This window comes from Dipodomys spectabilis, unplaced genomic scaffold (assembly GCF_019054845.1).
Source record: "Dipodomys spectabilis isolate Male_0828 unplaced genomic scaffold, ASM1905484v1 ptg000098l, whole genome shotgun sequence".
NCBI lineage: Eukaryota > Metazoa > Chordata > Mammalia > Rodentia > Heteromyidae > Dipodomys > Dipodomys spectabilis.
The window spans coordinates 6,642,829-6,658,689 of NW_024870775.1; the positions used below are offsets into that span (position 1 = coordinate 6,642,829).

The 15,861-nt window shown below is 44.7% G+C and overlaps 1 protein-coding gene across 1 annotated transcript in view; it reads left to right on the forward strand.

The window, feature by feature from the left end:
- Zcwpw1 (zinc finger CW-type and PWWP domain containing 1) overlaps nt 1–8,888 on the forward strand; it is a 33,942-nt gene extending 25,054 nt beyond the window's left edge. The window contains exons 7-14 of the mRNA XM_042686724.1: nt 731–806; nt 1,233–1,337; nt 2,751–2,834; nt 4,304–4,370; nt 4,964–5,028; nt 6,914–6,974; nt 7,418–7,546; nt 8,426–8,888. Of these exons, the coding sequence (XP_042542658.1) occupies nt 731–806; nt 1,233–1,337; nt 2,751–2,834; nt 4,304–4,370; nt 4,964–5,028; nt 6,914–6,974; nt 7,418–7,546; nt 8,426–8,742 (904 nt within the window). The 3' untranslated portion in view covers nt 8,743–8,888. The remainder of the gene's footprint in view (nt 1–730; nt 807–1,232; nt 1,338–2,750; nt 2,835–4,303; nt 4,371–4,963; nt 5,029–6,913; nt 6,975–7,417; nt 7,547–8,425) is intronic.
- The last annotated feature ends 6,973 nt before the right edge of the window (nt 8,889–15,861 follow it).

The following is a 15,861-nucleotide window of genomic DNA, read 5'->3' on the forward strand; positions in this document are numbered from 1 at the left end:
GACATTTCTGCTTATTTGTTTTTGAGACAGTTCTATTCTGTAGCCCATACTTACCTCAAATTCACAATCCTCCTGCCTTAGCATCCTGAGTAATGTTATTATAGTAATGTCATTTTGCCCCACTCAAGGCATATTAAGGCATGAGAGCCATTTTACACTTAACCCTAACTCTGATATATATATTTTTTAATATGTGTGTGTGTGTGTGTGTGTGTGTGTGTGTGGTTGCGCGTATGCCTGTTTTCAGGCTTGAACTCAGGACCCGGGCACTGGCCACTGTCGCTGAGCTATTATGCTACCATTTGAGCCATAGCCCCACTTCCAGCTTTTTTCTTAAAGTGCTTTATTGGAGATAACAATCCTATGGACTTTCCAGCCTAGGCTTGCTTCAAACCAAGAGGCTCTCAGCCTCTTGAGTAGCTAGAATTACAGGCCTTCAGCTACCCCTAACTCTTAATTTTAACTAATCCTCAACCCCTAACCCTTACAGGGGAGGGTAGAATAGGTTTTTCTTGGTAAAGTAGAAGTCCCTTATCAGAAGTTTTTTTTTCTCAAGAGTTTCTGGGAGGGAGGGGGTGGTCACAAGGGTAAGACAACTGTACTATGAAGACTGAACTTGATGGAAGTCACTACAGTTATTTACCCATTTCTGTACATGTGTATTGACAAGGTTATTTTCTGTTCATCTAACCCCTTCTTTCCATCCCTTACACCCATGTGTCTTCTCCAGGTGGCCAGGCATGGTAGAATCTGATCCTGACCTAGGAGAGTATTTTCTTTTTGCTTCTCATCTTGATTTCTTACCTGTAAGTTTTCTAGTTCAGATCAAAACAATCCATTCATCCTAACAGATGTTTATAGAGTTAGAAAAAAAATACTTAGCCAGGAAACACATGTGGAAAGACACTTCACTAGAGTGACAAATAATGGAGATAAATACCTACACAGAGAAAATTGTGTCTAAGTATTTTTACACTTGTAGCCACTTTAGGTTTTAATTAATATACTTTGGCTAGGATTCTTGAGGTCAGAGTAGAAGAACAGTGGATTAGGTGGTATAGATAACTCAGGCTTCAGAAAGCATATGAGGCCCAGCCCTTTCTTTGTGAGTCTCCCTATTCTCCCCCTGGTTAGAAGTGAAAAACAGGGAAGACAGGAATCAAAACAGGGAGAAGGACGGGAATCAAAACAGGGAGAAGGATGGAATCAAAACAGGGTATCTTTTATTACAGTCTAAGTACCACGTGACATTTTTTGGAGACACAGTTTCTCGTGCTTGGATCCCAATCAATATGCTAAAGAACTTCCAGGAACTGCCCCTGGAGCTAATAGGAATGGTAAGACAACTTTGAGTATTTCATATAGACAACTGGAAAATTAAATCTTCCCTTTATTAGAGCTGTTCTGCTCTCAGAGGGAAACTGTTGGGAGAAAGTCCTATGTCTAATCAGGTATGCCGGGGGAAGATTATTCATGAGGGCTTTTTTTTTTCTACCAGAGTTGTATGGAATAATTTGTATGTATGTGTACCACTTCTGGGACTTGAACTCGGAGCCTCATGCTCTTCCTTAGCTTTTTTTACCCAAGGCTGGCGTTCTACTACTTGAGCCATGCCTCCAGTCCCAACTTTTTTGCTGGTTAATTAGGAGGTAAAAATCTTTTTGTCTGCTGGGTTGGCTTTGAACCATGATCCTCAGATCTTAGCCTCCTAAGTATGAGATTATAGTGTGGACTACAGTCGCTGTATGGTAATGCTTCTTCTTTTTTTTCTCTCCCCTTCTCCCCCCCCCCCCCACCCCAATTTCCTTTCTGAATTTGAGCCAACTCAGTAGCAGCAGGCATGAGGGTCCAGTTTAACTTAGGGTTTTTCAGTCTTAGCACTGTGGACATTTGGGTTTATTTGCACAGAGCAAAAAAACAAATCAAGCTGTCAGTAGTAAAACAAGCAGCTAGATTTAAAGAAACTTGTGAAAAGTTTAAGAATTTTGTTTTTTTTTTTTCATATTCCTCTTAGGTTTGTTTTGGAGATTATACCAAAATGTTGGTTGAAAAAATTACTAGGAATTGAGGGAAGGGGAGTACTAAAAGGTAATGTCATTGTCAGCACTAGGAACCAGAAGGAACTATTTTTTTTTTTTCTTGTCAGTTGTGGGACTTGAACTTGGCCTGGGCACTGTCCCTGAGCTCTTCAGCTCAAGGCTAGCGCTCTACCACTTGAGCCATAGTGCCATTTCTCGTTTTCTGGTGGTTAGTTGGAGATAAGAATTCCATGGACTTTTCTGACTGGGCTTGCTTTGAGCCATGATCCTCAGATCTCAGTCTCGGTAGTAGTTTGGATTACAGGCATGAGCCACTGGCACCCAGCTCAGAAGCAAATACCTTTATGATAATGTCTGATGGGTGGTCATATGTTGGAGTCACTTTTCTAATATTGCTGATTAATCTTTTTTTTTTTTTGGGTCCGGTCGTGGGGCCTGGACTCTGGGCCTGGGCACTGTCCCTCAGCTCTTCAGCTCAAGGCTAGCACTCTACCACTTGAGCCACAGCGCCACTTCCGGCTTTTTTTTTTCCTGCTTATGTGGTGCTCAGGAATTGAACCCAGGGCCTCAAGCATGCAAGGCAAGCGCTCTACCAGTGAGCCACCTTCCCAGCCCCTTGCTGATTAATCTTGAAGGCAGTATTTATCATTAACTCTGATCTTCCCCTTGAAGGCAGTATTTATCATTAACTCTGATCTTCCCCTATTTCAGAAAAAGTACAAGAACAAGGATTACAGCCAGAAACTGGGGGCAGCCATAATGATGGCTCACAAGGCAGAACAAGTCAATGTTCAGGTACAAGAGTGTTCAGACCTCTTTCTTTTCTTTTCTTTTCTTTTCATCCCTCCTCCCTCCTTCCTTCCTGCTCTCCTTTCGTGCCTTTCTTATACTGTTTAAATGAACTCAGGGCCATACACTTATTTTGGTTGCTTGCTGGTTGCTGACCTTTTATCACTTGAACTGGTCATACAGCCTAGGTTTTTGGAAATAATAGTCCCAAAGGTTTTTCAAAGCCTGTCTGCCTTTGAACTTCGATCCTGAAGATTTATTTCAGTTTCCTGAGTAGTGAGGATTATAGGCAATAGGCAAGCGTACTTAGCCAGACCATAGTCTTGCACAAAACAAACTATTCTTTCCCACTGGAGGAAAGCCAGTTGTTTGTGTTCCCTTCCCTATTCTGCAGCTCATTTCCTTCCAGGCCAGATTCTTTTGACTCAAATAGTTTGTTCCTTCCCTTAACTTTAGATAAGTGGGGTTTTCTCTCAGCCCAGAGTGAAATAGTTTGTAATAGGGGGTATCCTGCCTCATAATTCGCTTCATGTCTCAGAAATATGTACCCTAACTTCTCATATGTATGGAGTCAGGTCGTGTGTGTGTGTGTGTGTGTGTGTGTGTGTGTGTGTGTGTGTGTGTGTGTGTAACTGGAATTTAACTCAGGGCCTTATACTTGTTAGGTAGGTATTTTATCACTTGAACCACACACCCACATGTTTCATACTTCATATTTTTTTGGCTAGAGTCTCCCATTTAACTTCCCAGGGCTGGCCCCAAACTGTGATCTTCCTACCTTTGCCTCCCATGTAGTTTGAATTATGGGCTACCATACTTGGCTAGGTGGTTCAAATAGGGTTTTGCTTGGGCTGGCCTCAAACCACAGTCTTCTGATTTCTATGTCCCAAGTAGGTGGGATTATAGATATATACCACTGTTCTGGGCAGTAGAGTCCGTTTTTACCTTCATATTGCTTTAGGAGGAAGTGAGGGTAGTGAGAATGACAAACTATGAATTCCTCTATCCTAGTTGCTTGCTCAATTATGAATATATTGAAAAAAAGAGATTGTAGTTAATTTCTGTAAAAGTCCAGGGAAGGCAAATGAAATTTCAAAAGATACTTCAAGGCTGGGCACCGGTGGCTCACGCCTGTAATCCTAGCTATTGAGGAGGCTGAGATCTGAGGATCACAGTTCAAAGACAGCCTGGGCAGGAAAGTCCATGAGACTGTTATCTCCAATAAACCACTAGAAAACCGGAAGTGGTGCTGTGGCTCAAGCGGTAGAGCACTTGCCTTGAGGTAAAGAGCTGAGAGACAGTGCCCAAGCCCAGAGTTCAAGCCCCATGATGAAAACAAAACAAAAAAAAAACCTTCAAATGAAAATGATGGAAAATGAATACAAGTATCATCATACATGAAAATCTAGGAAGACAGAGCAAATGTTGCCCCTGAGAGGATAGTGGATAATGCTTTTGTTTCTTGGTTTCCTCAGACTCGGGTTAACTTGTTTGGTTTCTGGAACCGATACGGTAGATCTGACAATAGTGGAGGAAAAAAAGGTAGGAGAAGTGAAGGGTGAGGGCAAGAGAGGGAGAGGGGAGTGTCTATGAAGGGTGCGGCCAAAGCTTTTCTTTATGTTCTGTGCCATCTCCCTCATTCTGGATTTCTGGCATAGGAGGCTTCTGTGAATGTGATCCATTATTAGGATGGATGGGCAGATGGGTGGGAGAAGAATGGGGACAAAGGAGGCAAGAAGAGAAGGCACATGAGAATAGGGATGGACTATTTTTTTTCTTTTTTGGCAGGTCCTGGGGCTTCAACTCATGGTCTGGGTGCTATCCCTAAGCTTTTTGTGTTCAAGGCTAGTGCTCCATGGCTCCACTTAAAGATTTTTGGTGATTACTTGTAGATGAGTTTCACAGACTTTTCCTGCTTGGGTTGGCTTTGAATTACCATCCTTACATCTCAGCCTCCTGAGTAGCTAGTAGAAATAGACTTTAGAAAGGGTGGAACTTGATGATCTGAGAAGACCTTTTATGGGAAAAATGTCACTAGTATGCAGAGGCAGAGTGGAGACAGGGGTCAACTCCATTAACTGGTCAACTATATTTTTTGATAACTTATATAGTTGCTCTTTCCTTTTTATATCTAGAAGTAATGCCATCTAAGGCTAACAATCCAGAGTCTGGCTTGAAGAAAAAGAAGAGAGAGAAAAAAGTAAGATGATTTTTTTAATTAAAAAAAATTTTTTTTGCTTGTACTGGCCCTTGAATGCAGGAGTTCTTGCTTGGCTTTTTCATTCATGGCTAGCTCTTTACCATTTTAGCCACTCACACCTCTACTCACACCTCTACTTTGGGCTCTCAAGAGTTTGTTTGCCTGCCTGAGCTGCCTTCAAACCTCCATCCTCAAATAATTAGCCTCCTGAGTAGCTAGGATTATAGGGATGCCCTACCAGTACCTGGAAAGATTAATTTTTTGATATAAAGAATCTCATTTGGCCTGGTGCCGGTGGCTCATGCCTATAATCCTAGCTAATCAGGAGGCTGAGGTCTGAGGATTGCGGTTCAAAGCCAGCCCAGGCAGGAAAATCTGTGAGACTTATTTCCAGTTAATCACCAGAAAATGGGAATTGAGGCTGTGGCTCACGTGGTAGAGGGCTAGTGTTGAGCTGAAATGCTGAGGGACAGCGCTGAGGCCCAGGGTTCAAGCCCCACAATTGACCAACAAAAAAAAAATTCTCATTTGTTTATCTTTGGTACTGGGGTTTCAACTCTGGATCTTGTGCTTGCTACACTGACATTCTACCACTTGAGCCATGTTTCCAACCCTTTCATCCATTATTCTTTAGCACCTTCTCTATTAGGAAGGGTTATATGCCAGGTATTGGTGGCTCATGCTTATAATCTTAACTGTTCAGGAGGCTGAAATCTGAGGATCACAGTTTGAAGGCAGCTGAAAGTCCATGAGACTCTTATCTCCAATTAAGCACCAAAGACCAGAAATAGGGGTGTGGCTCAAGTAGTAGAGTCCTAGCCTTAAGGGGAAAAAATTCAATGACAATGCTAAAGCCTGAGTTTAAGCCCCAGTACTGGGTGAAGGGAGAACCAGTTATGTGCCTCAGTTAGTCTTTTTTTCAGTGGTACTGAGCATTGAACTCAGGGCCTGCCATTTGGTAGGTAAGTACCTACCTCTTGGGCTAGAGTTTTGCTTTTAGTAGTTTTTTTTTTGCCGGTCATGGGGCCTGAACTCTGGGTCTGGGCGCTGTCCCTCAGCTCTTCAGCTCAAGGCTAAGTGCTCTACCACTGGAGCCACAGCACCACTTTTGGCTTTTTCTGTTTATGTGGTGTTGAGGAATCGAACCCAGGGCCTCATGCTTGCAAGGCATGCACTCTACCACTGAGTTACCTTCCCAGCCCCTTGCTTTTAGTTTTTCAGATAGACTCTCAAGCTAGCTTTGCTTAGGCTAGCCTCATATCAAGATCCTTCTACTTCCACATTCCCAACTGTGTGTGTGTGTGTGTGTGTGTGTGTGTGTGCGCGCGTGTGTGCGCGCGCGTGCCAGTGCCAGTTCTATGGCTTGTACTCAGGGTCTGGGTGCTGCCTCCGTGCTTTCCTTTTTCTTTTCTTTTCTTTTTTTTTTTTTTTCAGTCATGGGGCCTGAACTCTGGGCCTGCGCTCTGTACCTCAGCTATTCAGCTCAAGGCTAATGCTCTACCACTTGAGCCACAGCGCCACTTCCAGTTTTCTGAGTGGTTTATTGGAAATAAAAGTCTCAGGGAGTTACTTGCCTAGGCTGGCTTTGAACTGTGATCCTCAGATCTCAACGTCTTGAGTAGCTAGGATTACAGGCATGAGCCACCAGTGCCCAAGCCTCCAAGCTTTTTTGTCCAAGGCTAGTGCTGTACCACTTGAGCCAAAGCTGTACTTCTGGCTTGTTGCTGGTTAATTGAAAGGAAGTCTCACAGGCTTTCCTGCCCAAAACCATGATCCTCAGATCTCAGGCTCCTGAGTAGCTAGGATTACAGAACTGAGCCACTGGAGCCTGGCTCAATGCTTAGCTTTAATTTTGTCTTTTTCCTATTTTCTGTTCCACCTGTAGAATCCAACTTTGCCTGGTCCCAAGTCAGGCAACAAGCAGACCAAAAAAGCCAAGCCTACAGGTAAGCAATCTAGCTAGAAGTAGGTCCCACAGTTAAGGAAGGGCAGAAGCAGAGAGTGTGAGGGGAGCTGACTGACTCAGTTCCAGGACCCGAGAAAGCAGGCAAGAACAGCTGATGGACACAGGAAGGAAGTTAGAGCCTCCTCATTTGCATGCTTTCTAAAATTTTATGTTCAATGTAGGAGAGGGAGTTTCAATTTTTAGTGAAGAAGGATGACTTCCTAGAGAAAGTAGACTCTGAGGAGAATCACAAAGAAAAGAGGGTCCAGTGTGGGGGAAAATGTCAAGAAGGTTGGGAAACTGGAAGCCATTCACAGAACAGACCAGATTGAGAATGAGCAGAAGTTGGAGTAGGGCAGACATTAGATGTGAGGAAAACATTTGCCCTTGGCAAGCTGTTAATTGGAAATAAATTGCCTTCATATTTGGGGTGGGGTGGTATAGGTATGGCAGATGAACAAGACAGGCCCCTGAAAAAGAGAATGAAGAGGAGATCTCTGGGCAGTGAATCTGTAGATGCCTCTGCACCCATCTTTGAGAAGGAAGAAGAGCCAAAGAATACAGATGAGCCAGGTGAGGCTTAGGGTGGAAAGAACGTGGGGAAATGAAGTTCATGTTTGCATCTTCTCCCTTTCCCAATCATTTCTGAACAATTCCACAGCTAAGAAGGAATGAAATACAGAATGAAAGAGCAAGTCTCATGTTGTATCCAGCACACACTGTAGACAATGGTTATTGATCAGACTGATTCCAGGGCTGGCAGAACCATAGGGGGAAGAAAGTGTTTAGGTATTGCCAAGGGCTGGCGACACGGGTGCTTCTGTGTTTATTCCTTCTAATTCTTCCCAGAGATCTCTGACTCTAGATATTTGACTTTATAACTGTAAGGAAACAAGGCTCTCAAAAGTTTAAAATTTGTTGAAGACCTTTATTTAGCATATGAGTGATCCATAGCTGGAATCCAAACCTCTTTCTTTGTACTAGAAAAGGTAGTTTTTGCCACAGGTTTTGTTCTGTTTAGTTTTGTCTTGACACAGGACTTTGTGAATTTGACTTGTAAAAAGTCAGGAAGGTCAGGTGGCAGTGGCTCATACCTGTATTCCTATTACTTAGGATGCTGAGATGTGAGGAACATGGTTCAAAGGCATCCCGGGCAGGAAAAGTCTATGTGAGACTGTTACCTCCAGTTAATCACAAAAAGCCAGAAATGGAGCTGAGGCTCAAGTGATAGAGTGCTAGCCTTGAGCAAAAGAACTCAGGGTCAGTGCCCAGGCTTTCAGTTCAAGCCCTAGTACTGGCATGTGTGTGTGCGTGCATGCGTGCGTGTGTGCGTGAGTGCGTGCATGCGTGTGTGAGTGCGAGCATGCGTGTGTTTGTGTATGCGCGTGTGCATACACAAACAAAAAAAATTCAGGATGCACTGACTGTCACCTTTGTTCCCTTTTCATTTAGGCTGTAAGACAAATTTTCAAGCTCCCCAAAGCAAGGCTTCAGCACCCAGATTGTCTAAGGAAAAAGAAGTCAGAATGGTGCCCCAGGGCCAGGCCCCACCAGCTTGTCACAGGCCTGGTTTCTTGTTGGGGAAAGCTTGGCCTTCACACCCGGAGCTTCTAGCTGAGGAGGTTATTCATGTCCCGGCTGAGGAAGGAGAGTCCAGTGACCTGGACTTTGAGCAACTCATGGAAGACATTGGGAGAGAGGCAGAGGAGCGAGGGGAGCTGCAACACGGAGATAGCGCAGAGGACTTCCCCATGGCCCTCTTTGAATAGTGCTGTGCTCCTACCCTGCTCCTGTTCTCTGGAGCTGCTGGGAGAGCCTTGGAGCCATGTCCTTGATCAGCTATTGAATGTTGGGAGTTGTTGGTTTGACACAAAGTTCTTGTGCAGTTACTGTGTTAATAAAGCAGATTTGGTTAGGTTTGTGTGTAGCCATGTGCTCCCTTTCAGCGTCTTTTCCTCCTCCCCTTGGTACTGGGGCATATCCTATGAAGGAGGAGGCTGTCCAGCGTGGGAACCTGGGAAGGATACTGAAGCCTGACTCCTGGGCAGGTCTGGGTTGCCACTGTGGCTCAGCTGCTTCCTAGCTGGCTCTAAGGCCTTTGAAAAGCCTAATCTACCTGGCTCTTCTTTCCGAGCCTCCTGGGCTCATCATCTTCCTGTTCCATTAAAGGGGCTCCATGCAAACAGTCCCCATGCATGCCAGTTATAGAGAGGGAGTGATGATGGGTGGATTCAGAAGCAGACCCTGAGTTTTGGCCCGGCTACCAGAATCCAACATTTATGTGGAAGAAAGGCATTAGGAGAGGTCTTGGATATGCCAACCCGGGCAGGAAAGTCCGTGAGACTCTTATCTCCAATAAACCACTAGAAAACTGGAAGTGGTGCTGTAGCTCAAGTGGTAGAGTACTTGCCCTGAGCTGAAGAGTGCAAGGACAGCGCCCAAGCCAGAGTTCAAGTCCTATGACTGAAAAAACAAAGAAGAACCCCAAAAACCTTTATTTAGCATGTGCATTACAGAAAACATATAAGCAGAGAACCAAGTATTACTCCCACAAACAGTTCAGTTGTATATGACTGTCTAGATCTTTTTTTTTTTTTTTGGGTCTGGTCATGGGGCCTGAACTCTGGGCCAGGGTGCTGCCCCTCAGCTCTTCAGCCCAAGGCTAGCACTCTACCACTTGAGCCATAGTGCCACTTCCGGCTTTTTTCTTTTTGCTTATGTGGTGCTGGGGAATCAAAACCAGGGCCTCAGGCATGCAAGGCAAACACTCTACCACTGAGCCACATTCCCAGCCCCGACTGTCTAGATCTTCCATGGAACACATACTAATCCCTTTTAGGTAACTGACATCATATGGTATATATCATCCTTTCCCAAAAGTTATGAATTCAACAATGCTGTTCATTTTTAGTAAGAGGAACAGAAATAGAAGGTCCTGCCCATTTTTCTCTTAGAGAAGTCATTTGGGTATTCTGAGGGTATTTTATTTTGGCAGACAAGGATGAAGAAATTGAAGTGAGGGCTGGGAAGGTGGCTCAGTGGTAGAGCGCTTGCCTTGCATGCTCGAGGCCCTGGGTTCAATTCCTCAGCACCACATAAGCAGAAAGAAAAAAGCCAGAAGTGGCGCTGTGGCTCAAGTGGTAGAGCGCTAGCCTTGAGCTGAAGAGCTGAGGGACAGCGCCTAGACCCAGAGTTCAGGCCCCACGACTGGACCAAAAAAAAAAAAAAAAGAAATTGAAGTGGAAAGTGGATCAAATGGTTACCACCTCATTTCCTATATGGCCTTCAAACTGTCTGACTTGTGAGTTTTCTGCCTCTGGCCTTGATTATTGGGAGCTGTGAATTTTGCTATTGAAAATGGTTAAGGACCATTCATTTGGTCACTTCCTCCTAGGTGTTTCCATGGAGAAGATGGCCAGAAGGCATTCTCAGTGAGGAGTTGGAGAGGGTAAGGATGGCATAGACAGTGCTCTCATTCTGGGTGAGCACCAAAAGTTTAGACAGGAGACAGAACCGCCCCTGACTTACAGTAGCAGCCTGTATCCCAAGTGCCCTGCCCCCACCCAGCTCCCCATCCTTCCACCCCACCTCCTCTCATCTCCTTTCTTTTATGCCTTAGAGCTTGGGAAACTGTTGGAGCTCTGTATGTTGTCCTAGAGAGAAAAACATGAGAGAGTATTGAGGTGTGACAAGGTGGTACACAGATAGCAAGGGATGCCAGAGGGGTGGCAGCTGCCAGATTAAAGCCAGATTCACATGGGTGGGGTGAGGTGAAGAATGGGAGAGAGGAAAGGACTGAAAGGGGACAGTATGCATATGTAGATAGAGAAAAATGAAGGGCCAAGGGTAGCAATGGGGGAAAGATGATATAAGATTTACTTTTATAGCTAGTATCTTCTTATTTTTCCTCAGTATTTTGAGAGACTTCCCTGCAGGGGAACAGGAGGATGGGAAGGATATTAGAGGCAAATCATGAGTGGGTTCAGACATGTGATAGGGGCTGATTCTCTTTGAGGGGGTATCTGCCACCTGCCCTGACACATTCAGGGTGAATATGATGGTTTTCAGAACAAGGCTGCCTGGAAGGTGAATAGTGAGAAGCCCTTGACAGCATGGCCTGAAGTTTTGCCTCAGCACTAATCAAAGGTATGTTGCTTTATGAAAACTGTGTGGTAGTGTTGGGGCACATGGGAAAAATGTGAAGTGCCAACCCTGTTAGTCTCTAGATGCACTGCTTCTGCCCAAACTGGGAGAAACATACATGTTCACAGACACACAGACACATACACAGACACACACACAGACACACACACAAACACACACAGACACACAGACACAGACACACACACACACACACACACGACTTAGTTTTAGGTCCTTTGAGCAGGTTGCACAGATTGGGTCCCTGGAAGGAGACTACAAGAAGGGCTAATAGCCAAAGAAGGCACAAAGGGAGGGAGAGGAAGGATGGAGGGAGACTTAGAATAGGAAAAGTATGATGATTTTTTTGTGTGTATGTGCCAGTTTTTGGTATTGAAGTCAGGACCTGTGTCCTTGTTTGTGTTTTTCAGATTTCCAGTAGAGAAGACTATATATCTGACTTGCTGTTCTAATTGACACTTTACCATGTGAGCCACACTTGTATTTGTGGCTTTTGGCTGGTTAATTAGAGATAAGAGTCTCTTAGAAGTTTGGTGCTGGTGGCTCAGACCTATAATCCTAGCTACTTAGGAGGCTGAGATCTGAGGCTCAAGGTTCAAAGCCAGCACAGTCAGGAAAGTCTGTTGAGGGGCTGGGAAGGTGGCTCAGTGGTAGAGCGCTTGCCTTGCATGCATGAGGCCCTGGGGTTCGATTCCTCAGCACCACATAAGCAGAAGAAAAAAAAAAAGCAGGAAAGTCTGTTGGATTCCTATCTCTAATCAACCACAAGAAAACTGGAAGTGGCAATTTGGCTCAAAGTGATGAGAGTTAGACTTGATCCAAAAGAGCTCAGGGACAGGGCCCATGTCCTAAGGTCAAGCCCCAGACTGATAAAAAAAAAAATTCCCTTCAATTTGTGTACCTGGATTGGCTTTGAACCATGATCCTCAGATCTCAGCCTTTTGAGTAGCTAGGATTACAGTACCTGACAAAGAATGGTAATAAGAAAGGGGAAGAGGAATGGAAGGAGAGAGGGGAGAAAAGGAGAGTGTGAATAGGAAAGAGAGATGGAAGAGCTGAAGCAGAGGATGCCTAGGACAGTCTGCGGCACATTCAGCAGGGGAAAGGATGGACTTGACAGAAAAAAGTACACAAGAATATCAGTGGGGAGGCTGGGAAGGTGGCTCAGTGGTAGAGCGCTTGCCTTGCGTGCATGAGGCCCTGAGTTTGATTCCTCAGCACCACATAAGCAGAAAAAATAAAAGCTGGAAGTGGTGCTGTGGCTTAAGTAGTGGAGCGCTAGCCTTGAGCTGAAAAGCTGAGGGACAGGGCCCAGGCCCGGAGTTTAGGCCCCACAACCGGATCCAAAAAAAAAAAAGAATATCAGTGGGTTGGAGATGTGGCTCAAGTGGTAGAGCATGTGCTTATCAAGGTCAAGTCCCTGAGTTCAAACCCCTGGTGCAGTCTCCTCTCTAAAGTATCCACACCATAGCCAGGCGCTGGTGGCTCACGCCTGTAATCCTAGCTACTCAGGAGGCTGAGATCTGAGGATCGCGGTTCAAAGCCAGCCCGGGCAGGAGAGACCGTGAGACTCCTATCTCGAATAAACCACCAGAAAACCGGAAGTGGCGCTGTAGCTCAAGTGGTAGAGCGCTTGCCTTGAGCTGAAGAGCTGAGGGACAGCGCCCAGGCCCAGAGTTCAAGCCCCACGATCGACAAAAAAAAAAAAAAAAAAAAGAATCCACACCAAACAATAAAAAGACAAAGAGAGTAAGAGGCACCAAGGAAGATGGTTATGGCTGAGAAAACAGATAAACAGAAATTCAGAGAGAGTTGAGCAAGAATGAGGAGCCAGAGAGAATGACTTCTGGTAAAGAAGAGTGTCTGCTGACCTCATTATTAGGAGAGGGGGCCTGCAGGGTGAGGAGACTGGAACAGTAGGGTACAAGGCTGGAAGCAGACTAGGTGAGTCATGAGCCTCTGAGAAAGACCCCTGTGTGTTTTTCCTAGCTAATTGACTAACAGATGTAATTTCATAGCTATTATTTGCTATAAATATACAGATTCATATTCATTTTCTGGAAAAGAACCATAAACCTCAACAGGAAAACAGTTGTACATAAAAGTGTCCAAAGCAAATGTAAAATACTTTTCAATAATCCACAACTGTTAATGTTATTTTTCACTTACCTTATGTTACTTCATTGACTATCTGGCAAAGGTTTTCTCCATAAAAAACAAGTGGGAGATATCTGTGTGCTGTAAATACAACACAGGATAAAATCCTTAAAATGTTTATTCATTTATATGGATGTCATTGAGAAAAATTGTTGCTAATATGTCATTTAAAAAAATTTCTATCTCTATTTAATATTAAAAGATTTCCTTCCCTTGGCGCTGTGGCTCAAGTGGTAGAGCGCTAGCCTTGAGCTGAAGAGCTGAGAGACAATGCCCAGGCCCAGAGTTCAAGCCCCACGACCTTCCCTTCCCTTCCCTTTTCCATTTTTTCCCCATTTCTTCCTTTTCTTCCATTTTTGCCAGGCTTGGGGCTTGACCTCAGGACCTGTAAACTGTCCCTGAGCTGCTTCTGCTCAAGGCTATCACTCTACCATTTAAGCCACAGTGCCATTTCTGACCTTTTCTATTTATGTGATACTGAGCAATCAGACCCAGGGCTTTATTCATGCTGACTAAGCAGGCACTCTAACACTAGGCCACATTACCAGTCTTAAAATTACCTTTAAGTAGTTTTTTTTGTTTTGTTTTGTTTTTTTGGGTCCAGTCATGGGGCCTGAACTCTGGGTTGGGTGCTGTCCCTCAGCTCTTCAGCTCAAGGCTAGCGCTCTACCACTTGAGCCACAGCGTCACTTCCGGCTTTTTTCTTTTTGCTTATGTGGTGGTAAGGAATCGAACCCAGGGCCTCAGGCATGCAAGGCATGCGTTCTACCACTGAGCCACCTTCCCAGCCCCAGTAGTTGTTTTTTTTTAAGGGGGGTTTTCAATTCAACTTGTCAGTTTGTGAATTCCAAGTATCTTATCTTTTTTTTTTTGGGTCCAGTCGTGGGGCCTGAACTCTGAGCTTGGACGCTGTCCCTCAGCTCTTCAGCTCAAGGCTAGTGCTCTACCACTTGAGCCACAGCGCCACTTCTGGCTTTTTTCTTTTTGCTTATGTGGTGCTGAGGAATCGAACCCAGGGCCTCAGGCATGCAAGGCAAGTGCTCTACCACTGAGCCACCTTCCCAGCCCTCCAAGTATCTTATCTTGATCAATGGTTCACCCCCCCCTCACCCCCCCACATATGTTTATAATTTTTTTTCCTGCCCAGGTATTGGGCTTGAACTCATGGCTTGGGCTCTGTGTCTGAGCTTTGTCAACACCAGGTTAGTGTTTCACCACTTGAGCCCCAGCTCTGTTTCTACCTTTTCCTTTTTGTTGATTAATTGAAGGTAAGAGTTCATGGACTTTTCTGCCCAGGCTGGCTTTGATCCTCAGATCTCAGCCTCCTGAGTAGCTAGGATTACAAGCATGAGCCACCAGCACCTGGCTTGTTCATGTATTTAAAAAATAAGAAAGTAATTAAGCAAAGCCTGGTAGCACATGCCTATAATTTTAGTTGCCTGGGAGAGAAAGATCAGGAGGAGAGAAGTTCAAGGTCAGGCTGGGCAAAAATTAATAAGAACTTAACAAACCAGAAGAGTGTGGTGTTCTATGCCTATAATCCCAGCTATGTGTGAGACAGAGCTAGGAGGATCTTGATTTGAGGACAGCCCTAGGCCAAAAAATAACTAAAAAATAAATAAAGCAAAAAAGGCAATGCCACCAAAAACAATAAGCCAATATAACTTTTACATACAATAAATCCTTTTAGCTAAAATATTCAATAAAATGTGTGTGTGTATGTGTGTGTGTGTGTGTGTGTGTGTGTGTGTGTGTGTCTGTGTGTCTGTGTGTCTGTGTCTGTCTGTCTGTGTGTCCTGTGGCTTGAACTCAGGGCCTAGCCACTGTCCCTGAGCCTTTTTTTTCAAGGGAATTGTTCTACCATTTGAACTACAGTTCCACTTCCATTTTTTTGGGTGGTTAATTGGCACAAAGAGTGTCATGAACTTTCCAACCGGCCTCTCTTCAAACCAGGATCCTCAGATCTCAGACTCCTGAATAGTTAGGATTATTGGTCAGGAGCCATGGGTGTTTAGATAAAATATCTGTCTTATTTATTAGTGCATGTTACTTGTATAATGCAATAGGTTTTACTGTGATATTTTCCTACTTGTTCTTATAGGGAAACTTGTAAAGAAACCTCCCAAATAGCACCTCTTCCTCACTCACCCTGCCTTCTTAGGAGGACAAATACTCACCCTGCTGGGGTTTGGGCTGTGGTTGTCTGGCCTGTTGAAGAAGCAACATGGTATCAGTATGACTTCTTCCTTGTGGTTCTCTGTCTCCTTAACTGTGTCTTATGTTCAGACCAACCTTGAGGGAAACGGAGATGTGGAGACGATCTGTCCCAACCAGTCAGGGCAGTAAGCTGAGGCCAGCCATACTTGTCCTCTTGTCCTCTACTGCAAGTCCTAAGACAAGCCCTTCTGGGGCCATTATCCCTTCATCCCTATGTACCCACCCCTCTTTTTTTTTTGTTGATCTTGGGGTTTGAACTCAAGGTCTGGACATTGTCCCCAAGCTGTTTGCTCAAGGCTAGCACTATATCACTTGGAGGCATAGCTCCACTTCCAGTTTTCTGGTGGAAAACT